Source organism: Pelodiscus sinensis, unplaced genomic scaffold, assembly GCF_049634645.1.
Source record: "Pelodiscus sinensis isolate JC-2024 unplaced genomic scaffold, ASM4963464v1 ctg34, whole genome shotgun sequence".
NCBI classification, from domain to species: Eukaryota; Metazoa; Chordata; order Testudines; family Trionychidae; genus Pelodiscus; species Pelodiscus sinensis.
Window position 1 is genome coordinate 2,470,526 of NW_027465849.1, and position 13,610 is coordinate 2,484,135.

The following is a 13,610-nucleotide window of genomic DNA, read 5'->3' on the forward strand; positions in this document are numbered from 1 at the left end:
ATGATACCCACCAGAGGACTGGAATAGCTAAGCTGTCACAGTTGTGCTAAGTTAGGGATGTGGCAAGGCAGAGAACCATGTTATGTCTCTGGTCAACCAGGCAGAGGGGACAACTCCCTCCCACTTGAATGGACTCTGGAAAAGTCTCCTGTGATGAGATGAAAATGAGACAGAGAAAATAGCTTGGGGGATTCTGCCCTCCCTGTTGCCTGGTGCAGCAACAAAGGAACAGCCCATGACATTACATTAAAAAATGGACAAAAGACATAGTCACACACTCAGGCTAGGTCTACACTGCCCCTTTCTGTCCAATAAAGCTACGCAAATTGCACACCACTCCCACTGAGGAGTCCATCAAAAGCATCCCAAGACCCCTAATCCCTTTGTCAATAAAGCAATATGAGAGAAAATATCATGTTGCCTCTTTAAATCAGTGATACGCCACATCTTTAACACGGTGTGCAGGTGAGGTCGCCCCATCCCAAGGATGATACATTGAAATTGTTAAAGATAAAGAAAAGGGCAACAAAGTGACTAGTGGTATGGAACAGCTTCCATATGAAGTGAAGACTATGACCTTTCTGCTTGGAAAATAGACAATTAAGGGGAGAAGAGAGAAGTTTATCAACTCATGACTAGTGTAGAGGAAGAAAAGACTCAGGTGTGTGTAGTTGTGGGTGTCCCTTCTGCTCTGCATATGTGTTAGTTTCACCAGCCCCATCCCTGAGGAGAAAAGAACCCAGGTATCCTGGTAGAGCTAAGGGTATGTCTACACTACCCTCCTAGTTCAAACTAGGAGGGTAATGTAGGCATACCGCACTTGCAAATGAAGCCCAGGATTTGAATTTCCCGGGCTTCATTTGCATAAGCGGGGAGCCGCCATTTTTAAAACTCCGCTGGTTCGAACCCTGTGCAGCGCGGCTACACAGGGCACGAACTAGGTAGTTCGAACTAGCGGGGTAGTGTAGACATACCCTACGTGAGAAGGTTCCCCAGGCACCTCTTGGGTGGAAAGTCCATGCCCAAGGGACCAATGTGTGCAATGCTGTCTGTGCAGCCATGGAGCCGCAGGCTGGTATCATTTGCCTCAAGCCCGGACCTTCCTCCCTGTCCTCCTCAGGGCTGCAGCCACGTCCTTATTCCTCAGGCTGTAGATGAGGGGATTCAGGGAAGGCGCCACAATAGTGTAGAAGACGGCCGCCACCCGGTCCTTTTCCTGGGTGTCACTGAAGTCTGGGTAGATGTAGGGTGAAGTCGCAGTGGCATAGAAAAGTATCACCACGGTCAGGTGGGAGCCGCAGGTGACGAAGGCCTTGCGCAGGCCTTGGGCAGAGCGCAGGCGGGCCACAGCCACCCCGATGCGGACATAGGAGGCCAGGATGAAGGCAAAAGGGGTCAGCACCACCAGGAAGCCCTCAGTGTAGATCACTAGCTCGATGGTGATGGGGCGGGTGCAGGAGAGGAGCAGAAGGGGCGGCAGGTCACAGAAGAAATGCTGCAGGCGGTTGCCACAGTAGTGCAGCTCGGCGATCATGATGGTATCCAACAGGGCATGTGGAATCACCACAGCCCACGAAGCAGCCTCCATCTTGAGACACAGAGACCGCGTCACCACAGCAGCGTAACGCAGCGGGTCGCAGACGGCTACGTAGCGGTCGTAGGCCATGGTAGCCAGCAGGTAGCCCCCCCATGTTTCCCATAGCCACACAGATGAAGAGCTGAACCATGCAGCCAGTGAAGGAGATGGCCCCATGCTGGGTCAGGATGTGCACCAAGGCCTGAGGCACGATGACAGAGACCATGCACATGTCTGCTATGGCCAGCTGGCTGAGGAGGAAATACATGGGGGTGCGTAGCAGGGGGTTGGCCCACATCAGCCCCAGCAGCATGGAGTTGCCAAATACATTTACCAGATAGGTGGCCAACAGCCCTGCAAAGATCAGAGGCTGCAGTTCCTGGCGGTCAGACACACCCGAGAACACGAACTCAGAGACGGACGTCCAGTTGGCCTCGTCCATCACAAGGGGCCACAGCAGCACCTGAGTGGGGAGGAGAAAGGTGTTGGCAGTCATGTAACATGCTGATGTATTATGCAAGAGCTCTACAGATGTTGATTTAAATCTGTTGCTCGTTAGATACTCCAGCAAACCCTCACTCATTTCTGGTACTGCTTACTGGCCTTCACTGGTAAAAATGCACACCTTATCTCTCCACTGTATTTGTCTAGCTTCTGCCTCCAGACCCTGCCTTCAGTCTTCATTTGTCTACCATATAAGTTCTCTATAAAGTTTTGCCTACTGTCGGCAAAATTAGGAACTGATAAACCCATAGCTGGAGGCCAGAGCAGCCCACCTACAGGGCAGTTTTCCTCAAAACAGGGATAAGTCTTGGAGGAATGCGTTTAGTCTGCGTTTATGCTGCTTACTATGTTGGGGTATGCCTACACTACGAAGTTAATTCGAACTTACAGCCGTTAGTTTGAATTAATTTTCATAGGCTTTACAAATGCAAACCGCTAGTGCGAATTTAAATAGAACTAGCGGAGCGCTTGATTCGAATTAGGTAAACCTCATTCTTTGAGGACTAATGCCTAGTTCGAATTAAGTAGTTCGAATTAAGGGCTGTGTAGCCACTTAATTCAAACTAGTTGGAGGCTAGCCCTTCCCAGCTTGCCCTGGTGGCCACTCTGAGACAAGCCAGGAAAACTCTTCTGACCCCCTCCTGGCCCCGGAGCCCTTAAAGGTCTGGTACGGTGCCCGTGCCAGGTGTAAGCCTGTCAGCACCGAGCCAGCAGACCCTGCACCTGGCATGGCATGAGCCAGCCACCCACTGCCACCCAGCCCTCCACCTCTTCCCAGGACCAGGCTGGCAGCTCCCAGGAGCCTGCCCGGGGCCACAAGAGGCGGGTGCCCATGTGGTCTGGTGCGGAGATCGTGGACCTCATCGAGGTTTGGGCCTCCAATGTCCACAATCTCCGCTCTAGTCACAGGAAAGTGGCCGTCTAGAGCAGGATAGGTGCCAGCATGGCCACCAAAGGCCACATGTGAACCCAGGAGCAGGTCTGCATGAAAATCAAATTGGTCCAGTGAGACGCCCGACCCTGAGCCCTGAGCTTAGACCATAAGAACATAAGAACGGCCGTACTGGGTCAGACCAAAGGTCCATCTAGCCCAGTAGCCTGTCTGCCGACAATGGCCAACACCAGATACCCAGGAGGGGATGAACCAAAAACAATGACCAAGCCATTTCTCTCGTGCCATCCATCTCTAGCCTTCCACAACCGGAGGCCAGGGAGGCCAGGGACACCATTCCTACCCCCTGGCTAATAGCACTCCATGGACCCAATCTCCATGAATTTATCTAACTTCTCTTTAAACTCTTTTATAGTTCTCACCTTCACAGCCTCCTGTGGCAAGGAGTTCCACAGGTTGACTATTTGCTTTGTGAAGAAGAACTTTCTTTTATTAGTTTGAAGCCTGCTACCCATTAATTTCATTTGGTGTCCTCTACTCCTTCTATTATGGGAACTAATGAAGAACTTTTCTTTATGCACCCTCTCCACAGCACTCATGATTCTATAGACCTCTATCATATCCCCCCTCAGTCTCCTCTTATCTTAGCTGAAAAGTAACAGTCTCTTTAGCCTCTCTTCATATAGGACCTGTTCCAAACCCCTAATCATTTTAGTTGCCCTTTTCTGAACCCTTTCCAAAGCCAAAACATCTTTTTTGAGGTGAGGAGACCACATCTGCACACAGTACTGAAGATATGGCATACCACAGTTTTATACTTCCCCTCCTCCTTCTTCCCCTGGCTTCCCCCTTCCAGTTCCTTCCTCCCAGGTTTCCCCCTCCCCTCTCCCACCCTCTCTCTTCCCCTCTTCCACCTCCTTTTCCCAGTCTCCCTAGAGGTTAATCCTCCCCCTTTGTTTGTTAAGTAAAGAGAGTTTCTATTTTTGAACACACGTGTCCTTTATTTTTTACATCAGGAAGGGGGGCTAGATAGGGGTAAGTAGAAGGAGGTGAGGGAGGAATGGGGCACGAACCTCCGATGGGGAGGACTGGGGTGGCTCTGCGGGCTCTTCGGGGTGGAAGCTCTCTTGCAGGGCCTCCTGGATCCTGACAGCCCCCCGATTGACATCCCCGGATGGCAGCCTGTGGCAAGTGCAGCCGGGCTGATGGCTGAGTACTGTGATGTGCTGAGTATGGGCACTCAGGGCACTCCAAGACAGGACTGCTTTGCTGTCCCTCATCGAGATATACAAACAAGCGGGGAACCCTGAGAACCGTCTGTCTGGGGTGGGGGTCAGGTGCCTTTAAGCACAGCCCTCGGCTAGCCTGAGGCAGCAGCTCCACACTCTAAGCCCTAACCTGATGCCCTTCTGGCACTGGTTCCGGCCAGCCTTAACTTCGGTTCAGGGTCCACTCAATGTGGCCATGCTAGTTAGAATTAGCAAAACTCTAATTCAAATTAGTTTTTAGGTCTAGATGCGTTAGTTAGAATTCTTTTAGTTCAAATTAACTAATTCGAGCTAAATTAGTTCGAATTAGCGCTGTAGTGTAGACATACCCTTGGTATTCCAGGCTATAACACAGTATGTAAGTTCTGCATTATAGCTTAAAAAATGTTCTGAACTTTGGAACCCTCCACACCACCCATCCAGAAGGAGTTTCCAAATCAGATGGGACACAAAGCAGAAAGCAGGACCCAGGGACAACAGAGACGGCCTTAATTACAACCCAAGAGACTGTGACTGAGAAAGCATTCATTAGCACTTAACTGACACACCCCAAAGCTAGGAGATGTGGGGGTCTCCAAGGGACATGGACTTCTGTCATCTTGAGAGGTCTCACACAGACCATCATCTGGAGGCCAGTTACTGACTCCAGTCTCAGGGTATGTCTACACTACAGCACTATTTCAAATTAACTTAATTAGCGCATCTATACACAAAAACTATTTAGAAATAGCATTTTGCTATTTTAAAATAGCACATCCACATTGAGTGGACCCTGAACCAAAGTTAAGGCTGGCCAGAAGCAGTGCTGGCAGGGCATCAGGTTAGGACTTAGTTTGTGGCGCTGCTGCCTGAGGCTATCTGAGCGCCGTGCTTTAAGGGACCCTAACCCCACCCCAGACAGACAGTTCTCAGGGTTCCATGCTTGCTTGTCTACCTCGATGAGGGACAGCAAAGCAGTCCTGTCTTGGAGTGCCCTGAGTACCCACACTCGGGACACCATAGCACTTGGCCACATGGAGCCAGAGCTGCCTCTGGGCACGCTGGTGCATCTTGTGGTGTGGTTGCCATCAGACCGGCTGCACTTGCTGCAGGCTGCCATCCGGAGGGTCCATCGGGGGGCTGTCAGGATCCAGGAGGCCCTGAGGGAAAGCGTCCACCCCGAGAAGCCCTCAGAGGCTTCCTGGTCCTCCCCACTGGGGGCTCGTGCCCCATTCTTCCCTCATGTCCTTCCACTTACCTCTCTCTAACCCCCCCTTCCTGATGTCAAATAAAAGACACATATGTTCAAAAATAGAAACTGGGTTTATTGAACAAAACTGGGGGCAGATGAACCTCTGGGGAGACTGGGAAAAGGAGGTGGGAGAGGGGAAGAGAAAGCATGGGAGAGGGGAGGGGGAAACCTGGGAGGAGGGAGCTGGAAGGGGGAAGCAAGAGGAAGAAGAGGAAGGGGAAGCTCTGGTCTCAGGGTTGGGCGTCTCGTCAGACCATCTTGACTTCCATGCTAACCTGCTCCTGGGTTCGCATGTGGCCTTTGGTGGCCAGGCTGGCAGCTATCCTGCCACAGACGGCCACATTCCTCCTTCTAGTGCAGAGATCATGGACATTGGGGGCATCCCCCCCCCAACCTGAATAAGGTCCATGATCTCCACCCTGGACCAGGAAGGCACCCACCTTCTCCAGTCCCTATCAGGCTCCTGGGAGCTGGCAGACTGCTCCTGTGGAGTGGTGGAGGGCTAGCTGCCAGTGCCTTGCTGGCTCATGTTTTGTGGCCACTGGGTCAGGGGTCCCGGTAGCCACTGCTGGCATTGGGCTGACAGGCTTGGAGCTGGCACAGGCACTGTGGCCAGGGTCTACCCTTTTAATGGCTCCAGGGCTGGGGTAGAGGAGAGTAAGTTTTCCTGGTTGTGCCCAGAGTGGCCACCAGGGCTCCCTGGGAAGGGCTGGAGGACCCCTATTTCGAATGAGGTGTCTACACAGCACTTAATTCAAAATAGATATTTCAAATTTGGTGTTACTCCTTGTAGAATGAGGTTTACCAAATTCGAAATAAGGGCTCCACTATTTAGAATTTATTTTGAAATAGCTGTTTGCCTGTGTAGACGCTATTAAAGTTCATTCAAAATAACTGCTGTTATTTCGAATTAACTTTGTAGTGTAGACATACCCTCAGAGGGTGTAATCATGTGGTAGAAACCACAAGGAGTCTATCTAGTCTGTGCATGCTGACTACTCAGAAATTCCAGGTCTCCTCCCTCTCAAAGGCCTAGTGCGCCTCAGTTTACCAGTTTGCCCTTAAACAATCCATCTCCTGGATACCATCTGTGAGCACTTCTGATGAAACCAAAGGTGCCTCATTAAAGAAAGTATGAGGGGTTTCCATGAGCAACTAAATGAGCAGTTACAAGCTAGAAGGAGAACCACAGATCACAAACCTTGCCTTCTCAACAGATTCTGCCCTGGCTAATTAAGACAGTTTCTCTCTTCTCCCCAAGATCAAACCATTGGAACCTGGTTCTTGTGGAGCTCACTGGGTCCTCAAGAACCAGGATTCAAATTTTCACAAAAGCCCCCTCACCAAGGACTTTTCCTCAGGGAATAGAGTCTTTCCCGACACTCTGCCATGGGAACTGTAAACTTTGTCATCATTGGTAGCCAGGAGTAGCACCTGCATGCAGTGACGTGTCTTGTGCCAGCACTTATGACTGTGTGGAAACACTGTTAACCAGTGGAACTCACTGGCCCATGGAGTCCAGGAGCAGGTCAGTTTTGCGAGGGGGCTGGAAACCTGTATTAAAGCTGATTGGATGCAGGCGGTTGCAATGCAGCGTGGATGCTGGCACTGCCAATTGGGATCCAGCATCCTAGAATTCCTGGGATTACCAAAGAGCGTAGACGCTCAAACCCTGCGGTAAGAAACCCAACATCTCCTCATTCCACTTGCACTATCCCTGCACTAACCCTGCTATGTAGACAGACCCTATCATGGCTCTCCTCTTCTCTCTGACATGAGTGCACTCTGCCAGCTCACCACCTGTCTGAAAAGCAAACTCAGTCCTGTCTCACACACACACACACACACACTGGATGGAAAAGGGGAAACTAAGGCATACTTGGGCATCCTATGAAACCCATTACAAAAGTTCCCACTTGGTCACACTCTCACAGGTCAGGAGGGGTGAGCCTCAGTGGGACAGGAAATCCCACAGCCATGTGTGACAGCCCGGGCCATGTCTGGGCACAGCTGAAGGCATCCGCTCAGGGCAAATTGATCAACTTCGGGGCTCCTTACAGCCCCTGGACTGGTGACCTCTCCAAACAGGCCACAAACCAGTCCCACAGGGCCTTCAGCAGCCTGCCTGAAGCCTCACAAGCAAAACCCCTCCGACACCCCAGCAATATCCGTGCCCCAGATGGCCCCAGGCCTCATACACAGGTGGGGAGTCTTAGCACCCAATCCCACCTACCCCGAACAAATTCTGTCCGGTTCCAAGAAACCAGCCACAGATCCCTGGTCAATTCACCCTCTGGACCTTACCCACAAATCACGCTGAGCCAATCCTTTAGAATCTACCATCTAAAGGTTTATTACCACAAGAAAGAAAAGCATGAGAGTAAGGTTTTTAAAGGATAGTACATTACATGCATTGAATCTCCCAGTTCTCGATGCAGGCTCTAGCAGAGATGTTACAGCTGCTAGCTTAAAAGTCCTTGTTGCACATCCTAGGATCAGGATGGGTCCACAGTTCTTTCCGGCCCTTCGATCCCTGCACTACTGCCTCTGGGATGAAGTGCTGAGTTGAGTACCAAGATGGAGTCCACCACATGGCCTCTTTATACATCCTTCCTGGTCTCTTCTTGGCTGCAGCAGGTCACCTGGCCAGCATCCTATCCCTGTGCTCCCTGCTGGCATCCCTTAGGTGTCAGCCCTCATTCTTTAGGTGTGTCCAGGTTTGAGGGCAGAGGCCTGGAGGGGAGTCACCTCACTTAGTGTTTGTCTCTCCTCCAGCTGTGGGCAACCTCGGCCAAGATCAGGGCCAGCAGGACCCTGGTGCCCAGGGCCAGATGGATGATGTTCCCCCGGGTATAATCTGGGGAGAGAAAGGGAGGAGGGGTGTCAACTTCAGAAGTGGAAAGGGGACATTGGGCACCCTACAGAATACAGCCCATCCCCTCTTCTAGCTAATCTATCCCCTCTCATCTCTCTCTGTCCCAGGGCAGCAGAACAGGAGGGCTGGAAACCATGGGACTCCCCATGTTTTACCAGCAGTTAGCGGGGAAGAGGGTATGGAGAGCAGTGAGAGGAGGGTAGGGCCCTGGTGGGAAAAGGTGGCCCGGGAGCAGGTCCTCCAGGGAAAAAGTGACATGGGGGCAGGATCTCTGTGTTTCCTGGGGGCAGAGGTTTGGGTGCAGGTTAATTCACTTGTTGTGGTGCCCATCCCTGCAATGAGTGGAGCGAGGTCTCAGCTTCCAGATGTGGGAGGCAGCCAAGGTCTGGTAGGATCATCCCTGGGGAGATCTGTGCCCCTTGCCCCCACCCACATCCCTCTTCCTTAATGTGGAAATTCCCCAGCTGCCCCGTTCTTCACAGATACTCACATCCCGGCACCCTGATCCACCCGGCTACCCGACAGCCTGGAGAGGAGACAGGTCGTTAGGGGCCAGAGCGCAGAGCAACGAAATCCTATAGACCTCAAATCCACACTCTGCCCCCTGGACGAGGGATGTAGTAGTGCAGTCGATTAACCGGTTAACTAATAAGCAAAAGCTTGTAGGTTAATGCTGTAGACCAGTGTTTTTCAACCTTTTTTATACAGTACGCTATTCTTTAAAAAAAAAGTATAAGTTTTTCTGAAAAAACTCTGTAGTGTAAACATAGCAGAGATGAGTCTCTGGCCCCTTCCTAGAGAAACAGGAGGCTGACCAACGACTCGGCCCTTGCTATGGGCACTGAGATACTTGGGGTGGCGGTCCTTGCAGTCACCTCTTGCTTCCCACCAAAGACGTTCGAGAGAGGGTGCGGGGTCTCTGCCCTTCCTGCTGAGCTTTGCCTAGATCAGGGGCTCTGAGAGGATGGGACCAGTCCAACATGGAAAATGGTCCCAAGCTGGAGAGACAGTGACAAGCTTGTGACCTGCAGGACACACATTGTCTTGGGGGCACCAAGCCTGTTCGCAAGTTCTGTTCTCCCTGAGTCAGATATTCCCCCTCAGCACCAGGTCCTAGCCCTAGGGAATGGGGAGGAGCAATTTGCACAACACCTGGACTTTCCCAGTGACCTTAACCTGCCTCCCTCTGTTAGTTAATTTGGAATGCTAATTTAGAATATATATATAAAATCGTGTTGAGTGCTTATGACTATATGTTAACTATCTTAATATTAAAACAGTGATTTTTATGTAAAAGGAAATGGAGTCGGTCCCTTTTGACACCCTGGGCTCCATCTTGGCCTTTGCCCTCCCCCTCTGGAACACTTAAAGGCCGTTGGGGAACCGGTTCCAACCAGATTTTCCCGCCTTGGCGAGAGTTCCGCTCCCCTCAGGTTTCCCGCCAAAAAGCCCATATAAGCCCGTGAGCGACGCCAGACTTGGCTGTCAGCCCCAGAGGCAGCAAGAGTGCGGGTCTACTCTGAAACTCCTCCCCAACAGCGCCTGTGAGGGTAAAGGAACAGACACCCCACCCTTCCCCATCAGCTCATCTAGCTCCCTGAACTATCTGCAGCTCTCTTCTCTCCCTGAATAACATAGAAGGACTCCTCAGCTGTCCTCTCCAAAGGCGCTGTGGGGCCCACAGGTTGCAGGTCCTGAGCACCTTTCAAGCGGCAGTCACCATCAGATCTTTGGATCCTTTCTCTCCTTACCTTGACTTATCCGATGTGGCCCAGCTGGGTCTTGGTTTTAAGCCCACACGATGAATTTCTGTAACACAATTTTCTTTGTTGTTTGACTGACTTGTATGTTACTTCTCTACCCCAAATCACTGAGGGTATGTCTACACTACCACCCTAGTTCGAACGGGTGGTAATGTAGACATACCGCACTTGCAAATGAAGCCCGGGATTTGAATTTCCCGGGCTTCATTTGCATAAGCCGGGCGCCGCCATTTTTAAATCCCGGCTAGTTTGAACCCCGTGCTGCGCGGCTACACGTGGCACGGAGTAACTAGTTTGGATTAGGCTTCTAATCTGAACTAGCTGTACTCCTTGTGGAATGAGGAGTACAGCTAGTTCGGATTAGGAAGCCTAATCCGAACTAGCTACTCCGTGCTGTGTGTAGCCGCGCGGCACAGGGTTCAAACTAGCCGGGATTTAAAAATGGCGGCGCCCGGCTTATGCAAATGAAGCCTGGGAAATTCAAATCCCGGGCTTCATTTTCAAGTGCGGTATGCCTACATTACCCCGCTAGTTCGAACTAGCGGGGTAGTGTAGATATACCCAGGATGATTTCTCTGGTTTTAGAGGGACCCAGAAAACAGCTAGATAGAGCCTCATTGCCTAGGGGTAGGGTTAATACCCAGTGGCTGAGCAGGAGACTTGTGGTGGGGGAGTGAGACTTCTGGGATCTAGCTGGGTCTGTGGGAGCTAGTGAGTTAACGGGCTGGGAGGCAGGACTTCTGATTCTATCCACAGAACTGAGAGGAAAGAGGGGAATAGTGAGTTAGAGCAGAGAAGGGCTGGGAGCCAGGACTCATGGGTTCACTCAATCCCTCTTCATAAGGAAGTGGATCTATATTCCATGGGGGGCTCCCATTGTCCCTGCAGTGGCCCATACCCCTGCTGGATAATTGGGTCTGCCTCTCAGCCCTGAACGGAAGCCTGCCCCCTGCCAATTTTGCCCCCAGATCCCTCCTCTAACTGGTTGATGGGTTGGAGTGGAAGTTTGGGGTAATTAACCAGACATTCACCCAATGACCTCTCCAAGCTGTGGCCCATGTCTCGCCTTCCTGAGTCAGCAAGTCCATGCTCTGGGGCCAAATTAGAGCCAATTTCCCCCAGAAGGGAGAGGCCCTATCTCATTCTCTGGCCCCCAGAGTTAACCTCTCTCCAGTTAAATTACCAAACATACAAAACCAGTGGGAATCATTTTAAAAGGTTCTAATCCCTGTTGAATTTTCACTCACTTGCAAAAATGTGGGGGTTTGCACATTTTTTAATTATTTCATTTATTTACACTTTCACAGTTGCAAGAAATTATGGAAGAGTCAGACAGTTGTTTCTTAACGACACTCGACATTTTGATTCAAAAGGCTATAGCCTAATAGCCATTAAAGCACAAATTGTCAGAGTCACAAAATACAGCACTATAGACAGACAGACAGGTGCACGTATCTAAAATATATAGTTAGAAAATACACAACATGGTCCCAGAATTAGTAAACTTAATAAAATGTGGTTACACACTGCCCATTGCTTCCAGATGATACCTAGGAATGTGGTGGCAAAAGTGGATTTGCTCTCTACGGGCTTTCTGACATGCTTTGCCTTGCCTTACTGAACCTTCCCCCAGTAAGTGATCCTGTCTGTCATGGACACCCAACACAGAGTCAGCTTGTGGAATTCCTTGTTAGAGGACGTTCTGAAAGTCAAGATCATTACAGGGTTCAAAAACAAACTAGATATGTTCATGGAGGACAGGTCCATCAATGGTCCTTAGCCAGGATGGGCAGGGATGGTGTCACTAGCGTCTATTTGCCGGAAGTTGGGAACAGGCAATAAAGGATGGATCACTTGATGATTCCCTGTTCTGTTCATTCCCTCTGGGGCACCTGGTATTGGCCAGCTTCAGTGGACAGGATCCTGGGAGGGGGTCCATTGGACTGACCCAGTCTAACCGCTCTTATTTCAGATCGTTGAGTGTTCAGGCCAATGTGTACTAAGAACAATTATACAACAGGCCTTGGGGCTGATCCCACATGGCCATGCCCTTGAGAACATGTCTGAATTTATCTCTTTTTCCATGGAAAGACTTCAGCTGTGTGTACTTGTGTGTGTGTGTACGTGGGCGTGACCCTACCGACGTGTTAGTTTCATCAGCCTCCTGTGTGAGGGGAAAAGAACCCAGGTGTCCAGGAGAAGCTAAGGAGGAAGGTTCTTCAGACACATCTTGGGTAGAAAGTCCATGCCCAGTAAAGCGATGGAGCCATGGCTGGACTCATATGCCCCAAGCCAGAACCTTCCTCCCTGCCCTTCTCAGGGCTGCGGCCACATCCCTGTTTCTAAGACTGTAGACGATGGGGTTCAGGGTGGGCACCAACGCAGTGTCCAAGAAGGTCACTTGCTGGTCATGCCCCTCAGTGTCACTGGAGTCTGGGCGGAAATAGAGCCAGATTATGATGCTGAACGTGAGCAATACCATGGTCAGGTGGGAGCCGCAGGTGGAGAGGGCCTTGCGGAGGCCTTGGGCAGAGCGCAGGCGGGCCACAGCAACCCCAATGCGGACATAGGAGGCCAGGATGAAGGCAAAAGGGCCCAGTGCCACCAAGACACCCTCAGTGGAGATCACCAGCTCAATGGTGAGGGGTTGGGTGCAGGCGAGGAGCAGGAGGGGCGGAAGGTCACAGAAGAAATGCTGCAGGCGGTTGCTGCAGTAGTGCAGATTGGCAGCCATGACAGTGTGCAGCAGGGCATGTGGAATCACCACGGCCCATGAAGCAGCCACAATCTTGAGGCACAAGGACCGCGTCACCACAGCGGCGTAGCGCAGCGGGTCGCAGACGGCCACGTAGCGGTCGTAGGCCATGGCAGCCAACAGGTAGTTCTCCATGTTGCCCACAGAGAAGTACATGAAGAGCTGGGCCATGCAGCTGGTGAAGGAGATGGCCCGGTGCTGGGTCAGAGCGTGCACCAGGGCCTGAGGCAGGGAGATCGAAGTGAAGCTCATGTCCACCACAGCCAGGTGGCCGAGGAGAAAATACATGGGGCTGCAGAGCTGGGGGTCAGTCACCACCAGCCCCAGCAGCAGGGAGTTGCCGGCCAGGCTCACCAGATATGTGACCAGGAGCACCACGATGATCAGCAGGTCCTGCTCTTCGGACAGACCCAGGAGTACAAACTCAGAGATGGATGTCCAGTTGCCCTCATCCATGGCAAGGGGCCGTGGCAGCTCCTGAGTGGGGAAGAGAAAGGAGTGGGCAGTGAGGGGTTGGTCAAGTGGAGAGGATTCATACCAGAGCCCCAGCAATGCCTGAAGGATCAGAAAACCTGTCTGATCATGAGAAATGCCAGGCACTCAAGCTAATTAGTGGGACAAAGAGAAAGTGAAAGGTCGACTCGATCCCAGGCTAGAGGTACCAACATGGGGAACAAAATTACACAGTGACTCTTGGGTCTAGCAGAGAATGGTCTGACCTGAGGCAGTGGCTGGAAACGGCAGCT

General features: G+C 51.5%; 2 protein-coding genes across 2 annotated transcripts; both read right to left on the bottom strand.

Moving 5' to 3' along the window:
- Positions 1-1,087: 1,087 nt before the first annotated feature.
- LOC102462893 (olfactory receptor 2D2-like) lies at positions 1,088-2,072 on the bottom strand. Its single transcript, XM_006117274.2, is given in 2 exon segments — positions 1,088-1,687; positions 1,689-2,072. Coding segments are annotated over 2 exon segments (984 nt in total).
- A 10,315-nt stretch (positions 2,073-12,387) lies between these two features.
- Positions 12,388-13,337, bottom strand: LOC102451723 (olfactory receptor 1f45-like). Its single transcript, XM_025181425.2, has one exon. It carries the CDS (start codon positions 13,318-13,320, stop codon positions 12,388-12,390), a length of 933 nt encoding a protein of 310 aa, XP_025037210.2. The 5' UTR covers positions 13,321-13,337.
- Between the last annotated feature and the right edge of the window lie 273 nt (positions 13,338-13,610).